Raw genomic sequence first — 24701 nt, forward strand, 5'->3', positions numbered from 1 at the left:
CCTGGCCCCACTGACTCACACATACAGGCTTCATGTCTATGTTACACACACACACACACACACACACACACACACACACACACACATCTATGGACATAGACTCTCCCTGACCCATCTTGGCTGGTCTGAACCAAGAAAGTATCTTCCTTCAGTCTTCCCCAAGCCCTAGGGGTACACACTGGCTCACTGGCTCCAGGAAAGCCTAAAACAAGTATCCAAATTCTTCATTTCACCTCAGGATCCTATGTCATCCAAGGCAGGGGGTGGCCTCACTGTAATGTGTCTACACAGTATTTGTCTTGGGATATGAAATCCAGTAAGGTAACATGAAGAAAACATGTAACCCCCAACTGTCACTCAAGTCCCCACTGCTTCCCACACTGTGACACCTCCCCCCCCCCGACCTTCTGCTTTGCACGTCAGCCTACCAGTAGCTTTGACAGGCACTAAGACACAGCTATACCATCTGATGCTGCCCATCCAGTATAAGCTTTGAGCTCACAAGAGCTGGGTAGGGCCAGAACACTGCCCTGACTAGCTCTACATGGCCTGATGGAAGCAGATGTTTTACTCTGCTAGGAAGCAGGCTGTGGCTTTGCTGCCCTGACTGTCCTGGAAGTGTGAAGAAGAGATGTGTATAGGCTTGGTAAACCTCAGAGCACAATATGGTAGGCTGCCTCCCCCCCCCCATCTTTTCCAGTTGCTCTGGGCAGTGCTTTTCCTGAGTTCATGTTGTTACCTACTAAGGGGAATAACCATCATTTCTCAGTCATAGAACAGACCAGAACAAAAGCATCCAGAGCAGAACAGATTTGCTTGCCTCACTACTGCGCCCTGTCCTTCTAGTTCAGACATATGTGGTTCTGTCATTGCATAAAATTATTCCTTCTGGAGCTGTAATTCTTAAAAAGTAGAAATACATGTTATACCAGTTGAGGACACAGATCCGGATTCCAAAGTGCCTAGTTTCAAATCCTAGCTCCACCACGCTACTGGGTAACTCTAGGTAGCCACTCAGCAACTCTGAGCCTCCATTATGGTTTGTAAGATGAGGATAATACACCTACCTCGTAAAGTTGTTGTAAGGATTAAATAATTAATCTATGCTAAGCACTTAGGCCTGAGCCTGATACACACCAAGGGCACAGATAGATGTGGATTGTTGTTGTTGTGCTGTTGCTATTGTGGCTATATTGACAGCTTTGACGGGGTGTACTCACTCACCTTCCCAAACCACTTATGTTCAATTACCAGCAATATGGCCTCACTTGAAAGAGCAATGGGAGAACTGATTAAGATAATACATGGATAATACTTAATGTAGCAGCCGGCCCATAGAAAGTGCTTAATTATTGTTGAGTGCACTATTGTCCTACCATATGGGCCTGTCCCAGGAGAAGAAAGGACTATGGCCTAAGTGTCCATCTCCTTCCCGATCCAACCCAACTGCTTCAGGAAAGGCCTGCTCATGGACCCTCATCTTGGCCAATACTTAGGCAGCAGCTCTAACAGAAAAAAAGCTCAGATGATCTGAAACTTCATTAATTGGAAAATAAGTCAAAAATTTTTATTTTTTGCCAGGTGGTGGTGGTGGCGGCGGCGGCGGCGGCGGCGGCGGCGGCGCACGCCTTTAAACCCAGCACTCAGGAGGCAAAGGCAGGAGGATCTCTGTGAGTTCGAGGCCAGCCTGTCTCACAGACTGAGTTTCAGGAAAGGTGCAAAGCTACACAGAGAAATCTTGTCTCAAAAAACAAAAAAAAAAAATTGTATTTTTCATTCAGTCTTAGAAAAGCATCAGAGATCATTGACCACACAACCAATAAAAATGCAGAGTTGTAGGTGCCTGTCCCAAATGATATATCTACAACAACCTCCGCCCCTAAGACACAGGGATCCTGGGGAAGAGGGGACAGGAAGATTGGAAGAGCCAGAGGAATAAGAAGTTTGCTGGAAGATTGTGTCTCCTAGAAATATCAGAAGCTACATACATAAAGTCTCACTAACATGGATGCCTAAACATGAGCGGAAGAAAGAAGACACCAACAGGTATGCTAATGGAGACAGAAAAGGTCTCACAAGGCCTCGACCCTAGATGAAGAATTACAGGCAACTAAGGAAAGCTGAGAGTGGGATGCATAATCTTTCCTGGGGAAGGGTCTCCAATTGATTATCCAATACCAAATGGTCAACCCTGAAAATATACATGCAAGTAACATTATATGGACTCAGCCAGTCTTATTTATACATTCAGGAATGTATATGTGTATTTATACACATATATGTACAACAACAATTAAAGACAAAGAGGTTGTCAATTTGAAAGAGGTCAAGGGGGTGCATGGGAGGGTTTGGAGGAAAGAAAGAGAAGGAGAAACAATGGAACTACATTACCTCAAAAAATGAAATATTATTTAAAAAAAAGAAATCCTTGGTCATAAATTAAACAACATCCAGCTTGTGTACCTTGTTTTCCATCTAATCCCCAAACCTCCTGATTGGGTGGTAGCCGGAGATCCCATGGGTCTGTTGGGGGATGCCTTTGGAAATCTGTCCTAACATAACAGAACTGCAGAGGAAGCAAGAGCAGGCAAGCCCTCGCTGGCTGGCTGGAAGCTGGGGTCAAGGAAAAGCTTCCTGGGGGAAGAACAAGCAGCCATTCTGCTGAAAGAAGGGGCATTAACTCTTTTACTTCAGAAAGCCTTATATCAAAGCAAACCCCTTCTGGACCGGCCACCCTGCATGTGGGGACACATTGAACCCATGTGGTGTGGTCTCTTCTTCCAGCCCATGTGGTCAGGTGGGCCTTGCAGTGATGAAGACAATCAGACCATTTTCATCTCATGGAGTCCTTACTCAAAGCTCACTTCAGTCCGCTCGGCTTCCAGGGAATGTATAATGTGTGCGACAGAGCCTCAAGGTAGAAGGTAGCAAAGACTAGCTGTGTCTCACAGATGGGGCATCTGGGGACCCTGGGGTTGATATGTCCTGTCAGGTAGCCCCTGAACATGTGCTGACTAGAAAGGGGAGACTGCACAGACAGAAGCCCCGCCTCTGCAGCTCTCACGTCAAGGAAAACAGAGCCACCATGGTGAGGAAAGCCAGAGGGTGCAGAGGAATGCCTGACTGTGGTGTCCTTCTAGGAGAGAAAAGGGGGGCCCCTTGGGAAGGGCAAAAATGGGCTTTCACAAGGCAGAAACCTGGAGGAGACTCGGAGGGTGGGTAACAGGGACACAGAGCCAAGGATGGAAGCCCAGGAAGGCTGAGGGTCCTTGAAAGAAGGGTCATGAAGTTCTATGATTTCATGATGAGAGAGGGACAGAGTCAGAGACAGAGAGACAAGAGACAGAGATGGATAGAGACAACAGAGACAGAAAGAGAGAAAGACCCTCATCCAGTAGAGGCCAAGGCCAAGGAAGCAGGCCAGTGTCATCCTTGAGACACTAGTGGGAGTTTAGACTGGAGTAGCTCATGGGCTCTACATCTGGAAGACACTCAAGCATCACCTACTGGGTGTGTCCTTCCCACCTATAAGCAGAAAGAGAAGCCAAGGCCAGTAAGGCTTCCAACTTGTGTGAAGGAGGATATTTACACACTAACAGGACTCTTGAGTGAGAGAACTGATTTCAGGTCTAGCCGCTACATATGTGAGGCAAGTTAGGGGGCATTCCACATCAGAACCCCACTTCTCATCCTGCTCACACCCAGGACACCGGCTAAGCATCCATCAGAATGCAACAAAGCGAGTATCTTTGGCCAAAGGGTCAGAAGAACAGGATGCCCAACCCTTGGAGCTCAGCCTGCTGAGCCTCACTCCCTAAGACCTGCGTCTGTCTATGAAACCTCATCATCGGACATCTGGGCTGAAGTTGCCCCTCTGCAGACTGGTCCAAACCCTGACCTCAAGCTGTACCTTTCCAGCACAGCAGCTGCCTCCTCATCCTTATTAACCTCCTCCTCCTCCTCCTCCTCCTCCTCCTCCTCCTCCTCCTAATCTTCATCATCCTCCTTCTCCTCCTCATCTTCATCATCCTCATCCTCCTCATCCTCATCCTCCTCATCCTTATCCTCTTCATCATCATCATCATCATCATCATCATCCCTCCTCTCTTCCTCCCCCTTCCTCGCCTCCTCTTCCTTCTCCCCTCAATCATTTCTGCTGAAGTGTTTCCACCACACCATTGTCCTCTGGATCTTCACTCACTTGTCCTTCATCCTTCTCCACTTCCTCCTATCTCTCTGACCTCTCATTCTTCCCAACTGCACCCCGCCAGCTTCCTTCCCTTCCTGCTAGTGGCTCTCAGGAGTCATCATCTAAGACCACACAGCTCCTTCTCCCCATAAAATTCCCTCCCGTTCCTACCCCTCCTCCCATCCCCAACCTGGCTCACACTCCATCTACTCTACCCCAGGCTTTCTGAATGCTCGCCTTCACTGGTTGGCTCTCTTTGGCCAAGAACACATTTCTCTTATGTCACTCCTTCAGACCTCAGCATCACTCCTTCCCACCCCACCCCCAGGAATGGCCACTTCCTGGTCTGTTTCGTGTGACCCCACCCCATTTGACCACAAAACTTTGTACAACTGGCCACCAAGCTTTGATGGCCCCATTACTCAGTACTTAATGTGTAGCTGGTACTCACTGTATTCATTCAACAGACATTTATTGAGCACCTACTATGTGCCAAGCCCTTGAAATGTGTCCACAAACAAAATTTTTGTATGTAGTAATGTGTTTCAGGATGTGCCTCACTATTTGTGATCTGTGCCTGTGTCCAGCTTTGCTCTTAATGCCAGAGGCTCACAAGAGCAAAGATGAGTTCCCCTCCATCCTCAAGCCCAGAACCCTGAGAGCAATGTGCAAAGAAGGCCTTGAAGAGGGTGTTGAGGAGGAGGGAATTGAACCTATATGTTAGGTGCTCCATGCAAACACATCTGCAGTGTGCTGCTGATGGTGGGCAGATGGGCATGCAAGGAGCCAAACTCATTCCTTCCAACAGGGTCTGGTGCATCAGCCTCTGGGGTCAGCTGTCTCTGACTCTCACCTGGAGCAAGTATCTTCTTCACCTTCCCTGGTCTCAGTATTTCAGAGCACTAGCCTCAGAGGAGACACATTACATAGGGTGATGGGCCACTGGTGCAGTGGCTCAGGAGGCAAGAGTAAGGAGTCAGCACCACAACCACCCATAACCCATCCACAACTCCATCCACTCCGCTTCCAAGGGATCTGACATTCTCTTCGGATCTCCACGGGCACCAGACATGAACATGGTGCACAGACCTATGTGCAGGTAGAACACTCACACACATAAATAAAAACTGCAGAAAAGAACCATACAAAAGCCAGCAAGATAACAGTAGGTAAGAGTGTCTGCCACTGGGGCTGATGACCTGTCAGTCCCCAGGATTCAGATGGTGGAAGGAGAGAAGTGATTCCCACAAGCTGGTCTCTGTCCTCCATGTGCACACTGTAGTGTACACACACACACACACACACACACACACACACACACACACACACACAGACAGACAGAGACAGACAGAGACCTTGTATGAAATAAGGTTAGCATCAGGGGAGATTCTTTTTAAAGTTGGGAGAGTACTGAGAAAATTCACCCTATAAAGGCTGATGTCCCCAGCATCTCTCTTCGATGTACGGACACTAGACCGTGAGCCTACCTGGGCAGAGAGGGAACTGGATGGGTGGGGTCTTTTCATACAGTGAACACACACCAATTGAGCCCAACACGGGACAGCTCCAGAAAGCAACACAGGACAGAAGCCAGACATGAAAGAAGACATACGATGTGAATCTATGTATGAAAAATTTAAAGCCTGGGAAATGGACAGATAGGCCACTGGTTTTAGAACCACTGGCTCTAAAAACTGGAAAGAGAAACAAGGAATAAAAACTTACAAGCCCCAGGTAGTGGATGACCTGGGCCAGGGGGAAGAAGGCATAATCTCTGAAGGAGTCACAGACTATAGGCACTCTTAGGGACTCCTGCTCACATGTTTTACTTCTTACTATAGTGTTAGCGTCTGTTGGTGTAGTTCACAGTAAAAATGGTTTTAACTTCTGTAGTTACAGTGTACCGACTTTACGCTACCGGAGCCCAACAGCATGTTCAGTCAACCTCTTTTCCTTCCTTCTCCCTCTCTCTTACCCTTCTCACCTCCCCCTCTTAGTTTTTCAGCTTTTCACTGGAAGTAAACAGGCTAAATATCCTATTAGGTGTTCAAAAATTGGCAGTGATTAGTAGCCCCTGAAGTCCAATGACGTGTCATAGCTGAGTTCCTTTGTATCTTGTTCCAATTGCTTCTTGGGGCTTGGAAATTGCTTAGCAAGAGCTAGGCATTCCTAAGGGCTCATGCTGGCACACAGTGTTTTGATGGGGAGTTCCCCTGGCAGGACCGGCCTCCTGGCAAGTGCTGCTTGGCTCAGCACTTGCTCCAGGGACACCTGGCCAGCTGGTTGGCTGGGGCCACCGCTGTGGGCAGTGCCCAGGATGGTTGCAAAGAGCTTTCCAACATGTTAGCCCAGCTCTCAGAACACATGAAGTGCCCTCAGGTGCCACACCCATCTGCGGGACCAGATCACTGGCACAGCCTGTGACCCCCACCACATCTGTCAGTGTCTGGATGCTCTGCACAGATGTGGGAGCCCTGCCCTGAGGTTTCCTCTTTCCTACCCTTTCACCAAGCCCACCCCTTGCTCCTTGCCTGGGCTCAGAGTCTTCCATTACACCATGCCACTGTGCTGTCCTCTGTACTGTCCCGGATGGTTTTTCTAGGGTATTATTGGAGGAGAAATGGCTGGTGGACAAGTAGAACCCAGTAATGAACCAAAATAACTGCGATTTGCCCAGAGAATGCAAATAGCTAAAACTGTTGCTTCCCATGGCCTCTCAGTGCTCACGTCCATGAAGCCACCTCTCAGCCACATGCCGGCCCCAGGCTGCCCTGGGAGAACACACACCACCGGCCCCTCCCATTCAGCCTGTCCCAGTCACCAACTCTGCCATCTTCCTTGTGCTGTCTAAGTTCAGAGATATCTACCCCAGCCGGCATTCTCTACCTTCTGGAACTTTCTCAGAGACTAGTAAATTGGAAGCTTGGTTCTCTCAAAGGCTTAGCACCTCCTAAACGCATTGCTTGACAGCTAGGAGACTTTGGGCAAGTTTTTCAGCCTCTCTGAGCCTCCATTTTCCCTTCTGTAGCACAAGAGGAACGGTGTGTCCCTCAGACAGCTGATGTAATAACTAAAGATTGCTTCTTGCTTGTATTGATGAGCACATAGTAGATGACCCATGCGAAGGAACGCACACTTATCAAAGTAAGGTGTGTGTACTCCCTACAGAGTCCTCACTCCTTGTAAAGGGGAAACCTTCTCAAACCATCCAACTTGAAATCCACAACCTGATTCGTTGTGCCTCCTGGTCTGAGGCAGTAAGAAGGACCCAGAACTCAACATGAAGTATTTTGCCCCAAATGTTGACTTGATAGTGCCAAGCCTCTAGCCCAGCACTATCTCAAAGAATTTTGTGAAATGATGGATGTTCCTCATCTGTGCTGGGCGACAACTAGGCACCACTCACAAGTAGGTAGTGAGGGCTCGAATGTCCACAACAAAACCAGAGAGCCAGAGAGTCAACAGATTAGACTTCAGCTGCCACACATACCTAGGATGTCCCAGTGGAACAATCGGTCCGAAGCTCTGACATCCCATACAGAGGGCACAAGGGTGAGAGTGACATGTTAAATTGTTAAAACCTGCTTTAAAATAATCCTAGGACAGCTGGGGAAACTGAATACCGAATAGATTCTAGTGCTTTTCTAGATTTGTTGTTGATTTTCTTGGGTGTGAAAAGGGTACTGCTTGTATTTTTAAGAAATGTACGTTGAAGGGGGGCGGGGTGTCACTCAGGGGTAGAGCACTTGTTAGTACACTCAAGACCCTGGGTTTAATTGGGGGTGGGGATGCTGAAGTACCTAAGGACAGTGTGTCGCACTTTCTGGAAACTCCAGTTAGCTTTTAGAGGACTAAACAGAGAGATATTTAGCCTTGCACTGGGTGCTAACACTTCAGGAAGAGCAGTTCTCAGAGAACACAGCACAGAGGGAAGGGATCCCACTCTGCTTGGGGGCAGCTGAAGTCCCGGACCAAAGCCTCTGGAGGTTGGGTGTTGATTCCCCAGACTTGCTGGCATGCCTGTCTCCCCACACACTCACTGAAGGCGCAAGGGCAACTGTGCCCCATTCCTAGCTCTCCTGTGTGCATGGGTCTTTCCTGCCCTCCCTGATGCTGCAGAGTGCGCATGCCCCACCTCAGGCACTTTGAAGATGCAACCAGCTGAGTGCCCCAGGCACAGGCTGGCATGCTTTACAAAGAGGAGGGTGCGGGCCACTCCACCATTAAAGCACGTTCTAGAGAGGCTTGGACAGGGCTAACCGCCCAAGCCCATAAAGTCCAATTGCCTCAACCACGTTCTTAGCCAAACCCCTGAGAATCTGCCATAAATAGGACCCAGGCATCTGGAATAGCACATTGGAGTTTCCATCAGGACTCCAGAGCTCCCATTCAGAACTCCTCAGTCCATCTTCAAAAGCACAATGACCTGTGGATCAGGATTCTGTGGCCAAGCCTTCAGCTGCGCCTCAGCCTGTGGGCCCAGGCCTGGCCGATGCTGCATCTCTGCAGCTCCCTACCGGGGCATCTCCTGCTACCGCGGACTCTCTGGGGGCTTCGGCAGCCACAGCGTCTGTGGGGCCTTCCGCTCCGGCTCCTGTGGACGCAGCTTCGGATACCGCTCTGGAGGCGTCTGCGGGCCCACACCCCCCTGCATCACCACAGTCTCTGTCAATGAGAGCCTGCTCACACCCCTCAACCTGGAGATCGACCCCAATGCTCAGTGTGTGAAGCATGAGGAGAAGGAACAGATCAAGTGTCTCAACAGCAAGTTTGCAGCCTTCATCGACAAGGTGGGTGTCCTGGGGCCCACCATAGGCATGGCCAAGGCTGAACACTGAGGGGCACAGGAGGCAGAAAGACCTCTCCTATTGAGCCCCTGGTCTCAAGGGAGAGGTGTGTCCAGATGGGCACACTAAGAACCACAGGGATCTTCTGCCAGTCCTGAGAAGTAGGGCTGATGGCCAGGCTGCCCTGGGCACAAGCTGACTGCAGGGAGGTCCAGGGGACTGGAGCATGGGGCTGTGGGCAGCCCAAAGAGGAAGGTGGCACTGGAGCTGACAGGAAGGGATGTGGACTGCTGGGGGAGGGGCAGAGGCCAGCCCAGTTAGCTCCTCCAAAGGGCCTGTGACACTGTCTCCCTGGCTCCATGCCAGTCCCTCATCCTGGGATGCAAATGTGGGTGCTCTGCTTGTGGGGGCTCTTGCCTTCCTAGCTTCAGAGGAGAGTACCAAGCCCAGCACGGGACACTGAAGTGGCCACCTGCATCTGTGAGTGTGGGCACTGCCCCTGTCCCTTGTGCTCTCCCCAAGTGGGAAAGCTGAGGCAGAGCCAAGATAAGGGAATGGAGAATTGGGCTCCTTCCCAGAGCCCTCCACTTCCTCTCCACCATCACCTCGGATCTGCGCCTGAACCCCTTCTCATTCCCATGGCAGGTGCGCTTCCTGGAGCAGCAGAACAAGCTGCTGGAGACCAAGTGGCAGTTCTACCAGAACCGCAAGTGCTGTGAGAGCAATGTGGAGCCGCTGTTCGAGGGCTACATCGAGACCCTGAGGAGGGAGGCTGAGTGTGTGGAGGCTGACAGCGGGAGGCTGGCTGCTGAGCTCAACCATGCCCAGGAGGCCATGGAGGGCTACAAGAAGAGGTGAGGACAGTGTATGGGGAGCTGACACAGGATTTCACCTCGATGAAAATCAAGGCACAGGAAGTGACATTGTTTCCAGGAAAGTGTGTGGCCCCAGGGCTATGGCAGTGCTAGATCCTGCCATCTACAGAATTTCTGTCTAGACAGTCACCTGAAGGGGACCTGGTGCCTTTGGTCAGACTCTATCTAACTCAGCTGGAAACTGTCTAGCACTCTGCCCCAATCCCCTCTTGGGGAGGACACTCAGGGGCACTCTACCTGCTCCATCTGACTTTTGGCCTCTGTCCTGTAGTAGCTAAGTAGATGCAGCCTAGGGCATTGGGGGGGGGCAGGACCCAGGCCCAGAAGGTCCCACAGCCTTAGGTTCTCAGTCCTGGCCCTCTGGGTCTTTCAGCAGCTAGGCTAGAACTGGCATGTATGTGAGGGAAGGCTAGGACTCTATGCCCAAGAATACATGATGTTCACTTTGAGGCTGGGCCTTCATTCCTCTCCTAAGGGGATCTTAAAGCAGGACTGGCCAGGTGGGGTTCAGAGACCCCCTTCTCTGCCTGACCTCTCCTCTCTTTATGTCAGGTACGAGGAGGAAGTTTCTCTGAGAGCCACAGCCGAGAATGAGTTTGTGGCTCTGAAGAAGGCAAGTAGCAGGGGTGTGGGAGGCAGGGTAACATGGATACCTGAGGGACACACTGTGTTTGAAGACAGAGTATCTGGTGCTAATTGAAGGGAGCAAGGGTATGAACCTTTCATGTCGGATGGGAAATTTCCTGAGAAGGAACTCATGTCAAGTCTGGGACAAAGGGCAAATTACCTGGAATGTCTAGTGGCCCTGCTTCAGTGGATGGTTACACTGACCTCTGCTGCATTATCCTGCTTTAAAGGCTGTAGTCTGTGGCTTGCGTCCGAGGGAACCACTGGGCTTCGTTCCGCCACTGAGCAATGGTGTGGTCTACCTCCCACTCCACAAGTCAGACCACCATGCCAGGACTCAACCAAGTGTATAAGGAATGATGGAAGAGAGACAGGGACCATTGTTGGGGGCAGGACAGGCTCCAATGGCACAGCTGGAACCCGTCTGGGAGGCTTGCTGGAGCAGTACAGAGTCACTTGGGGCCAAGGCAAAGAGGCAGGGAGAGTCTGCAAAGCATGAGAGTCTCCACAGAGAGGAGCTGCCAAGTGCATGCTGGCAAGGGAAGCAGAGATGGGTTGAACATAGAAACACTGGGACCCTTCTTCCCTAAGCTGCATGGGATGGATGAGAAAATAGGCTCACACATCCCTCTTTCCCAGGACGTGGACTGTGCTTACCTGCGCAAGTCAGACCAGGAGGCCAATGCAGAGGCACTGACCCAGGAGATCGACTTCCTGAGGAGACTGTATGAGGAGGTGAGGGCAACAGCCAGGTGGAAGCCTGGCAAGTAGACTGAAGACAGTCATTCCATGTCTGTGAAGACCTATGTGGACCAGGGGAGGTCTGAGAGGCTTACACAGGTATGTGGTGTTAGACTGAATTTTCAACAAGCTTTTGACTGCTGTTCCCTCCTCCTGCAGGAGACCAGAATCCTCCACGCCCACATCTCAGACACCTCTGTCATCGTCAAGATGGACAACAGCCGGGACCTGAACATGGACTGCATTGTGGCTGAGATCAAGGCTCAGTATGATGACATTGCCACCCGCAGCCGAGCAGAGGCCGAGTCCTGGTACCGCACCAAGGTGAGTGGTCACAACACCTGTCCTTAGACATGACAGTGGGAAAGACTCCAGGATCTATCAGAAAAGGTTTCATGCACCCCAAGAATTGCAAGAAGATTGCAGACAGCTCTCAGGTGGAGGAGGCAGCCCCAGCTGAGCACTGTGCTGCTGTGCATCTTGCACATCTTGCACATCAATGGTGGTGTGCCCACTGGGTGGATGTTGCATCCTGTGCCTCATGGGCATCTCTGTTTCCCCCATCCCCAGTGTGAGGAGATGAAGGCCACAGTGATCCGTCATGGGGAGACCCTGCGTCGCACCAGAGAGGAGATCAATGAGCTGAACCGCATCAACCAGAGGCTGACAGCTGAGATTGAGAACGCCAAGTGCCAGGTACGTAGGGGTCAGCTGTGCTGAGACCAGGGAGGCTGGGTGCCTACTCAGTGCCATAGGGCCAGCATGTGCCCTGCTTGGATCTTACCATTTAGTATACCTCCTATGTATATGAACAGAATCCTGACCATAGTCACTCAGGTTGAACCACATCTATAAAGAAAAATTTCTTATTTGAGGGTGAAGGATGTTTCCCAGCTGGTAGCAGACTAGATACATCCAGGTAATATATAGAGCAACCCAGGGACCATAGGCGATCTCATTCTCTTCTGTATCCCCAGAACACCAAGCTGGAGGCTGCAGTGACCCAGTCTGAGCAGCAGGGTGAGGCTGCCCTCACCGATGCCCGCTGCAAGCTGGCTGAGCTGGAGGCTGCCCTGCAGAAGGCCAAGCAGGACATGGCCTGCCTGCTCAAGGAGTACCAGGAGGTGATGAACTCCAAGCTGGGACTGGACATCGAGATCGCCACCTACAGGCGCCTGCTGGAGGGCGAGGAGCACAGGTGGGTCCCCTTTGGAGCCCACTAGGTTTCCTTGTGGCTGTACCCAGCAGGACTGCATAAGAGGTTGATTGGACCACGGGCCTGGGCACCAGGTGACTGTAACTAGCAAGAGGGAGGTCTATTGCTCCACCCCTTGGCATTGTTATAAATAGACCTTTGGAATAAAGGTCTGGGCTGGTGGATAAGGATCAGGCCCACTTGAGTCTGTCCTGTGTTTTCTCTCTCCCTTCTCTACTTCTGAGTCTCTTATTCCTCATTCCTCAAGAGTTCCTGGGGTAAATAAGTGTGGGGGCTGGTCCCCGACAAGTCCCTCTCAGAGGAACCAAACCCCATCTTGCCTTTGGCCGGATTGGCTTGACCAATAGCTGGATTCTGGGGATGAAATCTTTCACTGGTCCCTTTGAGGCTGTGTTCATAGTGGGCCATATTTTGATCGTCTTTTGTGGGCAAATTCTGACATGTGGAGCACAGTTTGGGGGCCTGTGTTTGCTACTAGGTTGGGCTTCATCAATTCTTTTCTTCCCTCAGACTGTGTGAAGGTGTAGGAGCTGTGAATGTCTGTGAGTATCCGGGGCGGGGCTTCACTCCCAGGGACAGCAGGCAGTGTTTCTGAAATGAAGGGTTTAGATGGGTATTACATGCACAGTAGCAGGAGGGATTTGGGGTCATGCAAAAAGACCACGTCTTTGGGTCTAGATAGAACCAGAGTGCTTCACCGGAAGTGGGTCTGGCTTTTAATCCCAGGAGTTAAGGACTAGGGATCGGGAGTCCTTAGGAAATCAGGAGGCTTTCTGGGCTACTGCCCCTCCCCCCATCCTCGCTCAGCTCCTTTCTTCCCGGACCCGCAGGTGTCAGCAGCTCCCGCGGAGGGGTCGTGTGTGGGGACCTGTGCGTGTCAGGTTCGCGGCCAGTGACCGGCAGCGTCTGCAGCGCCCCCTGCAGCGGGAACTTGGCGGTGAACACAGGCCTGTGTGCGCCCTGTGGCTCTGCTGTGTCCTGCGGCCGTAAATGTTAGGAGCTGCGTTCACCCGGGATGGCTTTTCTCCCTCTGAGCTGTCTCTGGCTGCCCGGTACTGGGACCTGGAACAAGGCGCTCCTGCTCCTACAACGTGCTCACTTTGAAGCGACTCTCTCACTCTCAGCCCCTCTGGTCTCCCTGGATGAGCAGCTGCTCTCAGAAGTCCCTTTGGAGCCGCAGGGTGGGGGTCTGGAGGGTGGGGCTAGGAGAGCACTTACCCTGCTTACCTGGGAGCTAGTTGCTAGAGCCACAGCTCTGCCCCTTCCTCTCTAATCTCTGTCTTGATCTGTTTCCAATAAATTAATGTAGTCAACTCTGAGCCTTGTCTGTGTCTCTGCTGGCCCTCTGAGGAGTCAGGGTTCCTGTCTCCAGCATCACATGGGGAAAGCGGGGCTTCCAGCACAGTCTTGTCCCTAGACTCCCATCAGTCTTAGACCTGGCTGAGACAAGTTTTTCCCACACCACCTTAAAAGTACATCTCTCAAGATGGAGAAAAAATAGCCGTCAGAGATGAGCAAAGGCTGGGGCAGGGACTGTCTCTTAGTTGAGGGGTGCAACTGCCATGAGTTCTGTGTTGGCTGCTTGTGTTCATTTCCTGTAACCGCCACTACCTCCCAGAAAACAGCCAGAGCACCTTTGTAAATGATCGACAATAAGCATCGCATTCCCCAGTGCCTGAAGCTTGAGGAAACATCACTCACTGTCAGGTGGGAAAGACTCATACCCGAGTAATTTACTGGACTCCTAAAGGCATGAATATACGAATGTGATGTAAAGCTTCAAAAAACACCTTTGATTTGGCTGTCTTTTCCTAATGGAGTCCCGCTGGGGTTTGGAGCCCTGCCAGAGCTTCTGCCTCGCCTCAAACACAGCAAAGAGCACACAGCAGCAATCCAGGCCGCTCTGTCTCTTCCCAGCTGAGTAAAGTGGGCTGCTTGCTCCCTCTCTGCCTGTTTACACAACGCTAAGACCGGGATGACAAAGGGGTCCCCAACTCAGGTTCCATGGGAGAGGAAATCAGTTTCACAGATGTACAATAACCAGGCAGGAGCAACCACTATCTGCATTAATTAGTTATTGCTCTTTTGTAGGATATAAAGTAAAATGTCTCCAGGGATCAGAACTACCACCAGCCTCTTATTACATGCATATTCATGAACAGAAGTCACAAGCATGGAAAGAAATGTTCATATCCTACAACTAGGGGCTGGAACAGCAAGGCTGTTCCTATGACTTTAAGGCTTGTCCATGGACATACATCTTTACAGCAGAACGCATCTCAAAACTTCTACTCCCAGACTCAGAAGATGTTGCAGAGATGGAAGCCCCCACAATGAAGACTATTGAGAGAGCAGGAGAGAGTGGCCTGAACAAAGGCTTTGTCAGAGGTAGGGTCAAGGCAATGCCAGCCATCTCTGATAGACAGAGCCCCAGAGAGTTCCCAGAGAGTATGATTCTTCTTGACAGCCCTCTGCCCTAGGGTATCATATAACTAAGAAGTAGAGCCTATATCCAGATTCTAGCCCTGAAGCCCCAGCCCAGACCTAGCCCAGATTGCCACAGCCACAGCCCAGCCCAGCCACAGCCATAGCCATAACTAGAACAGCAGCCCAGCCACAGCCACAGCCACAGCCACAGCCACAGCCACAGCAATAGCCACAGCCCAGCCACAGTCACAGCCCTCTAGGGCTTTTTTGTTCAGAAGCTCATATCAAGCTCCAGTCTTGATGGGCCACTTCTTGCCTACTCCCTGTCAACCTCGCTGCTCTCACCAGCCAGGCTGGGCCTTGACGGACCACTGGGTGGCTCTACTGTCACTCCTTCATCTGGCTGAGCTCCAGTCCTCTCTTTCCTCTGTTCCAGCTACACAACCTTCACATCCTCCAAGCTTCAGGGATTTGTGAGTTCAGTGTAGGGATGTGAGCATCCTGCACGTGACGGTTAATCTAGACCGTCGACTTAATTGGTTCTGGGATCACCTAAGAAATCTGTTCCTGAGCAGATCTATGAGGGTGTCTCCTGGAAAGACTAGCTGAGGGGGAAGAACCTCCCCCAGCGTGGGCAGCACTTTATGGCCCAGCTCTAAGGAGGTCTGAGAGGAAGGTAATGCTGCTTTGGCCTGCCTGTCTTCGCTCCTTGTTGGTGAGTGCATCTAGTCTGTTGTTTGCAGTGATACCGGGATCCTCCATTTCTTCAGCCTTGCATCCTGGGCTGAAACCAATGACTTCGGTGCCAGACGGGGACAGCTGGGAGATGTGCAGCCTCATAGATCCCACAGCTGCGTGGTCTTCGGCTTCCCTGGTGTGCAGCCAGCCATTGCTGGACTTCATACTGTGTAAGCCATTCCTCCCCTTTGTAATATGTATGCATTCTGTGGGCCCCGCTCCCCCAGAGAGCCCTGATTACTATACCACATGTGTGTGCTGGTTAGGCAGGTGTCACAGGAGGATGCGGAGTCAACTCAGAGTGGTGATAGCCGCATGCCACCCAGCAGCATTCTGGGAAGGGTTCCTCTGGAAATGCTGTCTTTGATGTTCCAACCCCTGGGTTTGTCTGCCTGTCCCTGCCTGCTGTTGATCTAACTGCAGCCTAGCAAAGTCGGCTGCCTTAGGCTTTGCACCGCTTCTGTGAAAGGGATTCTAAATGCTCCCAAAGGGCTGTGCATGCAGATTGGAGCAGAGTGCACACTTGGGTTCGATCTCCAGCACTGTGATAAACACATATTTTTTAAATGACTTCAAGGGACTATGTAGATGGGACATGCTAATAGTCGGGGCGGGGGGGAGACACAAAATATTCCTGGATAGGTCAACTTAGAGCATAGTCTCAATCTGTCCACAGCTACTTGTATGGTTGGACCCTGACTGAGACAGTCACTGTCCTCATGGAATTCAAATAGAGATATGAACCCAGGTCAGCTTCCGGCACATCTGAGTGCTATGAACTGTGAGGCAGGGATGTAGTGGGTACGAGGAGCCAACAGAAGGCCATCTTTATGGATGCACCTCTTGGCGTGGGCGTGGGCATTCCCAAGGAATCTTTCCCTTGGGGCCTGATATCCTGACAGGTCTGTGTGAGCAGAGTACAGTTTATTAAGGAGGACAGAGAGACCTAAGCACTGTGTGTGTGTGTGTGTGTGTGTGTGTGTGTGTGTGTGGTGTGTGTGTGTGTTGTGGCTTTTAAACTTATTGTCAAAGAATGTAATTTACAACCAGGCTCAAAAATTAAAGTGTAAAAAATAAGTAAAGATTAAATTTTAAGAAAAAACATATGCGCTGGTTTATTTATCCTAAAGAATTCCTTCTTGTGGGAGCTGGAGAGATGGCCTGGCAATTAAGAACCATTTATTCTCCCACAGGACCTGAGTTCAGTGCACAGCACTCATATCAGAGGCTCACAACCACCTGCAACTCCAGTTCTAGGGAATTTAATGCCTTCTCTGGCCTCTTCAGGAACCTGCATGCACATTGCAAATATTCACACAGGCATACATGTGTACACATAAAACTAAAAAATAAATCTTAAAAAAAAAAAAAAACTGTAGGGGGCTTGTGAGATGCATTGTTCAGGTGTGGATTAAGAGATAAATGCCCAGAGTCCAGTCGAAAAGAGGGAAGAGGGATTCTATGAGCAAGGAGTCAAGATCATGATGGGGAAATCTACAGAGACAACCGAACCAAGCTAATAGGAACTCATGAACTTTAGACCAACCGCTGCGGAGCCTTCACAGGACTTGACTAGGCCCTCTGCATAAGAAAGACAGTTGTGTAGCTTGGTCTGTTTGAGGGGCCCTGGCAGTAGGATCAGGATCCATCCCTGGTGCATGAGCTGGCTCTTTGAAGCCCACTACCTATGGTGGGACACTTGCACAGCCTTGATGCAGGGGAGGGGCTTGGACCTGCCTCAGCTGAATGTACCAGGCTCTGCTGACTCCCCATGGGAGGCCTTACCTTGTCAGAGGAGGGGATGGGGAGTGGGATGTCAGGGAGGGATGGGGGTGGCAGGAGGGATGAGAGGGAGATCTGTGGTTGGTATGTAAAATGAATAAAAAATTTCTTAATTAAAAAAGAGATAAATGCCCATAAATTAGATGCAAAGTCGCATGCTCGGTCTTTAAAATATGACCCATTTGTTGCTGTAACACTCATTTCAAATTGCCTCTCAGAAAAAGGGCTCTTTTCTCTTCAGGCTGTCTTCTGTGAATTGGAAAGTGGGTTAAATTCATTCAGCCAGTTACACATGTACACTAAGTCCTAGGATATGGATCTTCCCCCTCTTCCCATGACTCTTCATTTCCTGTCTTCGTCTCCTGCCTCACGCTTGTGATGAGACACAATGACTGAACTGGGGACAACCCTGCTTCCTTCAGAAGTCACCTCAACTCAGAGTGAATGACTCCTCATAAATACCAGGTCCCCCACCCCATCCCTCACTGGAATGTGGCCCATGGCTTGGGGAACCTCTCAGAGAACAGGTCCCAAACCACAGATATTCTGGTGATTCAAATGACCCTAGCCCTAGCCTAGACCTGACCCCAGGCCCTCAGGATCTCTGGACAGACACCAGAAAAGTCAAAACATAGGGGTTGGAAAGGAAAAAATGTGGGCAGCCAGTCTCCAGGGAGAGGGATGCAGGATGCTGCCTGCGTCCCCGAGATGAGACGTTCGTCTGAACTTCCTCAAAGGCCCCTCACTGACGCATGCACTGAAATTGGAGCTCAAACAAAAACAAAAAACTGCCTTTGAAAAATCAAACTCATTACCTCCCAGCAAAATACAAGGGGCCTGAAGCTGGACTCTGGAAGCTCACAGAGAGGGCTGCACTCCCAGGGCTCCTTGTGTGGGGAGAGTCGGTAAGAATGAGTATCTGGTTAGAGGAGACCAGAGATGACCCACTGAGGCCACCAGCAAGCCAAGTCTCCATCCATTCCTTTTCCATGAGACTGTCGTGTTTACCCAAGAAAGGAGCCTTTCAGATACCTGTTCCTCAGGTGCCGCAGCAGGAAAGCAGCAGACACTCCGGCACTTACGCTCCTTAAAAGGCAATGCCGGGCCTCTGGCTAATGACGCACCTGCGTCCCACCCAGAGACGTGGAGAGCAGGAACTATTGTTCCCAAGACACACTGGTGATGTAATCCTTTTCGCAATGGGAAAGAATGTGGACTCTCTAAACACTCTCTGCTCTCTAGCCTTGCTCTGGTCACCCTGCCTTCAGAAAACCTCCCAGTCTTCTGACCTTTGTGAAAACTCAGACCAAACTATCCCTTAGGTTTGGAAGTAGAGGTGAGAATGTTTCCCCGTGCCTCAGTGTGCTGCTCCCGGCCATCACCATCATTTCCTAAATTAGAACCCAGGCCTGGGCCACCCAGTGTTGTCTATCTTGGCCCAGCCTCGACCTGAGCCTGGCCTTTAGTGTGTATCAGGGCAGCGGAGGGAGAGGGATGGTCTTCCCCGTCCCATCCTTCTTTACTTCTGGCCATTTATTTCTGTGCCAGTGTCCCGCCTCCAGAGAGCAGGGCTAGAGTGTCCTACTCACTGTCCAGTCTCCGGGGCTAAGAACTATATGGGATCTTATATCAGCATTCCAGTAGGAGCTGGGTGTTGTGCTGCATGCTTGTAACCCCAGCACCCGGGATGCTGAGGCAGGAGAATTTTGAGTTCAGTCCTGGGCCATATAGGAAGTCCGACGCCAGTCTGAGTTGCATAGTGAGACACACACACACACACACACACACACACACACACACACACAAACCATCTCAAAAACTGGGTAGGGGCGCTGGAATGTAGTTAAATAGTAGAGCACTTTCCTAGTATGTATAAGTCACTGGGTTCATTATCCTCAACTCCAAAACAAAGACTGATAGAATAAGGGAGTGGGTGAGTAGACACAGGACTGCTCTGCCAGGATAGCTGACTGTGGACCCTGGCACACAGTCTGTGGGATTTACCCACTTCTCATTTTCTCCACCCTACAATTCACCTGCCATCATAAAGATCCGAGTCGTACAGTAACAAGTCACCCAAAGTGTAACTCACTTTGTACCCACACACCGTCATTCTTTCCCAGTATTATTGGTTGGAGCCAATGGGTCGGAGCTAGAACTCGGCTGTGGGGTAGCCTGGAAGTCAGGTTCAGACAGGCTGGCCGCTTAGCCACCACTGAAAGTTTTATTAAAAGGGGAAGCCTAGAAAAAAGGGATGGGGCAAGTCAGAGAGAGGGGCAGGGCACAAGGTTCTGGTAAGCCACAGGCCGTGTCTGCAGGATGGCACCAGCGTCCCATCGAGTTCCAGGTGAGGTGCAAAAGAGACAGGAGGTGAGGGCCCGCTCTGTGGGCGAGGGAATCTGAGACAAGAGGGCCAAGTCTTTGGGCAGAAGTTCCTAGTCTTCTCTGGAGGGAAGCGGGGAGGGAAGGGTTCAACATTCGCGGAAGCCAAGGCAGCCGACACAGCCCGCGGAGCTGCAGAGCGCGCAAACCCCGCTGGGGGCGCTCATGTCCGGGCCACGGGAACAGACTCCGGGACCTCCGGCAGCAGCGGCGACATCGCTGCCTGGAGCTGCACAGAGAGCCAGGGGAGAGGTGAGACCAAAGCACTCAGGAAGCCCTTCCCGCCCTACCCCTGCCAGGGAGGCTTGTAGGCTTCTCCAACACCCTTCTGGGCACCCGACGGGAGGTTGGGCTCCCAACCAGGAGTAGATAACAGTCCTCTCCCAGAACACACACAGGGAATCACCCCCTAAGAACCAGTACCCCACAACCTCCATCTGAACAGAGAGACAGATAAACCCCTTCTGAAAGGAATGGGGCGGGGAGGAGGCCAGAAGAGCTCACATCTTACCCAAGTCACTTACCCTCACTCCCTGCCCCAAGTCCCAGACAAAGCCTGCGGCAAAAAGAAGCAATAGCTAAGTCAATCCCCCTACCAGGTTCCCCAAGACAGACACCCCTGACTCCCACACCCCCAGATCAGGTAGAGCCTTCCAGCCTGCAACCTCCTTGGGTCTGGGCCCTGGCTCCCACCACTGTCTCCTCGTCTTGATGGACAGACCAACGGCTCTGCTGTCTGACACCGGCCCAGCCCACACCAGGGCTGCAGGGAAGAGCTGCAGGAGAGCCAGAGCCTGACACACGTTCTCTCACCTCACGATACCTCACCTCTGCTCCTCGCCCTCCAGCAACCTGCGGTAGGTGGCGATCTCGAAGTCCAGGCCCAGCTTGACGATCATGAGCTCCTGGTACTCACGCAGCTGCCGCGCCATCTCCTGCTTGGCCCTCTGCAGGGCAGCCTCCAGCCAGGCCAGTTTACCTTTAGCACTGCTTGAGGCCACATCCTGCAGGGCCTCCACATCTTTGGCTTTCTCTGGTTCACGGGGCTGGGAACCAAGCAAAGGCCATAGATAGAAAGATAGCCTCAGCCTCATTTCCCCCTGCCAATGAAGGTGGGAAGATGATCTGCGGTCAGGAGGAAGTGGAGGCCTGCTCTGAAAAGTGTGTACTTGAGTATGTCTAGACCATACTAAAAAGAAAAGAAAAAACTGCCCGCTCCCGCACTCAGAGTTGACACTGGAGGCCACCAACGGGAACGGCTAAGAACTCAGTGTCTCAGCGACAGCACTCCTCACGTGAGTGAGGATTAGAGGATGTGCAACTTTATCAAGAGAACTAGGGTTAGTGTTTCATAAGGAACGAACAGTATCTGAGATTCAAACATGCAATCCCAGCTACTCAAGAGGTTGAGGCAGGAGGATCAAAAGTTCAAAGCCTTCCTAGGCTCCGGAGAACTCAAGGCCAGCTTGAGAAACTCATGGAGACCTCACCTCACACTGAAAAAGTGGATCGAGGGCTGGGGAGTAGCTCATTAGCAAAGTGCTCACTGCTATGGGAACGGCTCCGGACCCTGCCCCCGGTACCCCCAAATCACAAACCAAGAGGAAGTGAGCAGAAAGACCCTTTTTCCGTAGGCTCTAGAGTACACATCTCTGAAAACAGTATTCATAACACAGTCTTGGTGAGGGTTCCTGCTGCTTGGGTGATGGGGGCAGCCATGGCTAGTGGGAGACTTGGCCACTGTAGGCCTCCCCACCCTTTCTGTCACTGCTAGGACCCTACCAGCTCATTTCCCTCAAAGCCACCAGCTCCCGAACAAGGAACCATATGCCAAGAATACACCTCAAGCCCCAGACACTTGTATCTGCAAAAAGTAAAACCAGACCCAGAACAAAAGCCCTGGGCAGGGGCTCAGAATGAGCCAGGCAGACTTAATAAAGAGGGCTTTGGGGGCAGAGAGAGAAGGTTGGAGAGCAAGAGACGGGGAGAAGGAAGGTATCCATAAGCATTCTCTCCCTGTGCACCTGAGCCTGAGTCGCAAACACCTTCAGGGCCTGCCTGGAGGAAGTGAAAATGACAAGGCCAAGTGCCAAACACGCAAAATCCTGTTCCCAGAGGGACTTGATCTCTCTCACCCCACTCCACCCCCCTCCCCGGAGTGGCCAGGACTTTACCTATATGCATTTGCTTTCTCTAGAGACACACTCCTCTAGAAGCATGGAGTCAGAGTCCTTCCTCTGCCATAAGACAGAGGAAGTCAGAGGAAAGGATACAGTCAGGATAGCGGAGACAGTGGCCCACCAGGGAGCTTGTGCCCTGTGAGGAGTAGCCAGATGCTCCCACGGGAAATCACGGTTTGCTACTGCCAGTTCTTCATGTTTGGTTTGGTTTTGTGGAGGGCAAGGGGGTGGCTTTTTTTCTCTGTATTGTTTTTGTGGGTTTGCTTGTTTGTTTTGGGACAGTGTCTCACTCCATTTGTTCTAGCCCTGCCTGGACCTCATCGGGCAGCCCAGAATGGATTCAACTGGAAACTCTTCTGCTTCAGCCTCTCAATCACTGGCGTTAGGGCTCTCTCTATTTTATGTTTGGTTTTCCAGCAAAGGACATGAGAACCAGGGCAAACATTCTGCTGATGAGCCAGAACTAAAGCTCTAACCAGCCATGTAACTCAGACCCCTCTTGAACTCAGGATACGGCACAGGTGGCCTAGAACTTGAGGTCTTCTGGGTGCTGGAGTTACAGATGTGTGCTACCACACCCACCTTGATTTTCGTGTGTTTAAGGAAAAACTGGAAAACTGAGTTTCTGGTAAATCTTATCATTTCTGAACATAAGCTCAGAATTATTACAGGGCAAAACAAAAACCAAACAAACCTAGAGACATTAAAAAATACACAAACACGTATAAAGGGAATATCAAGCAATATGCACTGATACATATCCTCTTGGTTGTCTTTCCATATAAAACAGAGCCCAGGCAAAAAAGAAGCATGAGCTACACATGCAGCCAATACTTCTGTGCGCGTGTGCGCGCACGCACACACACACACACACACACACTTTCACACACTCACACACATGCACTCACACACTCACGTTACACACACTCACATTACACACACTCACACACATGCACACACACACACATACCACACTCACACACATACACACACACACACACACACAAATAACTCACCTCTTCCTAAGGATGATGGGATCTAGAGAAGGTGTCATAGGTAATGACACCCACCCTCCACCAACCCCTCACCTGGCTCTGAGCACTGCTCACCTCCGTCTTCAGCTGCTGAATGGCTTGGTTAAGTCTATTCAGGGCCTCCTTGCTGTGCCGTGGACTCTGTACACATTTCTGCACAGTGGCCTTCATCTCCTCACACTGGGATGGGGCAGCAGAGCAGAAATCAGGGAGAGGGAAAGACAAGGATAAGGCAACCTCAGTGCCCACCAGACACCTGGTGTCCCCACCAAACCCTCTTCTCCAAGCATCCAGCTCTCCATCCGTGTTACTGGGAGAATTCAGTGAGTTCTATGGGCCAGACTGGCAGGGAGTAAAGAGAGCCTGGTACAGACTCCAGGGATCTCTCAGGGGGCTTTAGGGGCTGGACAACCTGGGGTTCATCTCAAGGACAGGAAGAGTTAAGCTCTGTGAAATCAAACACTGAAACTTACCACATATGATCATCATTTAGGAAAACCCAGTGGTAATTCTTAAAGTTAAAAACAATTTAAATTTTGAAATTATATTTGTGGTGTGTGTGTGTGTGTGCATGTGTATGTATGTGTGTGTATACATGTGTGTGAAAGTGTGTGTGGAGACCAGAGGTCAAATTTGAGTGTTATTCCCTAGGAAGCTGTCAACCTGACTGTGGGTGTGTTTCATCTTGGTGTTTGTTTGTTTGTTTGTTGTTGTTGTTTTGAGACAGGGTCTCTCAATGGAGTCTAGGGCTTGTTAATTAGGCTGGTCTGGCTGTCCAGAGAGCCCCAGGGGTCCTCCCGTCTCTGCCTCCCCAGCTCTGAGATTACAAGCATACACCACCAAACCCACATTTTGACATGGGTTCTAGGAATCGAATGTGGGTCCTCATGCATGTACAACAAGCACGGCTTCATGGATGGAGATATCTCCCCAGCTGCCCAGACTTCATTTTAAGTCAGGCCCTCTGCTCTATGCTCTGGAGGAGGGATGAAACCACACAGGCCTCCACCCTGCCAAGGAACCGTTCACACCAGCACAGTGCAAATTTCATAGGCAAGAACACGGGGGAGAGACAAGGCCGGATTGTAAAACATCGTCTCCCACACAAGTCTCTTGTCCCTATTGTCCCCTTTACTGTTGCATGTGCCCAAGGTAAGTGGGGTACAACAGACAACTTGTGGCTGGAAGCACTTAGAATACCTAGACCCCTCAACCGTGTGACTAATGAGCCGTAGGCAAGCCTCACCATGGTAAAGGAACTCTGACTCCTTCACACCTCTCAGCACCAAAGCCTAGCTCCAACCTGAAGAGCTCACAAAATCCTCATCTCTGAGGACATTCACTCCTGGGAGGTTTGTGACCTCACTTGGTTACAGTTGCCAAGTTCTGATTGGAGTTTTCAGAGGCAGGGGTTGGAAGGAGACAGTGCTGTGAGCCCAGGTGGGGGAAGTCTGGAGGGTGAGGTTCCCTCTTGTAGGACCCGGTTTACTCTGTGTGACTATCTCACACTTGATGTAATTTTATTTTTATTTTGTTTTTTTTTCTTACAAAGATGGTGTATACATGGGGCTGGAGACATGACTTGGTGATTAAAAGGATTTGCTGCCCTTACAGAAGACCCAGATTCAGTTCCCAGTACCCAGACTGTGCCCCACTACCCTCAGTAATTCCAGTTCCAGGGGATCTGACACCCTCTTCTCATCTCTGTGGGCACTGGGCACAG

The 24701-nt window shown here is 50.9% G+C and overlaps 3 protein-coding genes across 3 annotated transcripts in view; 1 reads left to right on the top strand and 2 right to left on the bottom strand.

Moving 5' to 3' along the window:
* Window positions 1-24701, bottom strand: part of Krt7 (keratin 7) — a 64925-nt gene that overhangs the window by 4511 nt on the left and 35713 nt on the right. The gene's annotated exons all lie outside the window — the stretch shown is intronic.
* On the top strand, window positions 8611-13432 carry LOC131897164 (keratin, type II cuticular Hb1). Its single transcript, XM_059248050.1, has 9 exons — window positions 8611-8979; window positions 9622-9830; window positions 10404-10464; window positions 11118-11213; window positions 11379-11543; window positions 11790-11915; window positions 12197-12417; window positions 12946-12977; window positions 13266-13432. Exons 1-9 carry the CDS (start codon window positions 8611-8613, stop codon window positions 13430-13432), a joined length of 1446 nt encoding a protein of 481 aa, XP_059104033.1.
* Window positions 19588-24344, bottom strand: LOC131897166 (keratin, type II microfibrillar, component 5-like). The gene is made up of 5 exons (XM_059248053.1): window positions 24225-24344; window positions 23054-23158; window positions 20593-20810; window positions 20289-20320; window positions 19588-19993 (listed from the first exon to the last, which is right to left on the bottom strand). The coding sequence occupies exons 1-5, from the start codon at window positions 24225-24227 to the stop codon at window positions 19854-19856; spliced, it is 498 nt and encodes a 165-aa protein (XP_059104036.1). The 5' UTR covers window positions 24228-24344; the 3' UTR covers window positions 19588-19853.

The sequence above is a fragment of the Peromyscus eremicus genome, chromosome 20 (genome assembly GCF_949786415.1).
Source record: "Peromyscus eremicus chromosome 20, PerEre_H2_v1, whole genome shotgun sequence".
NCBI lineage: Eukaryota > Metazoa > Chordata > Mammalia > Rodentia > Cricetidae > Peromyscus > Peromyscus eremicus.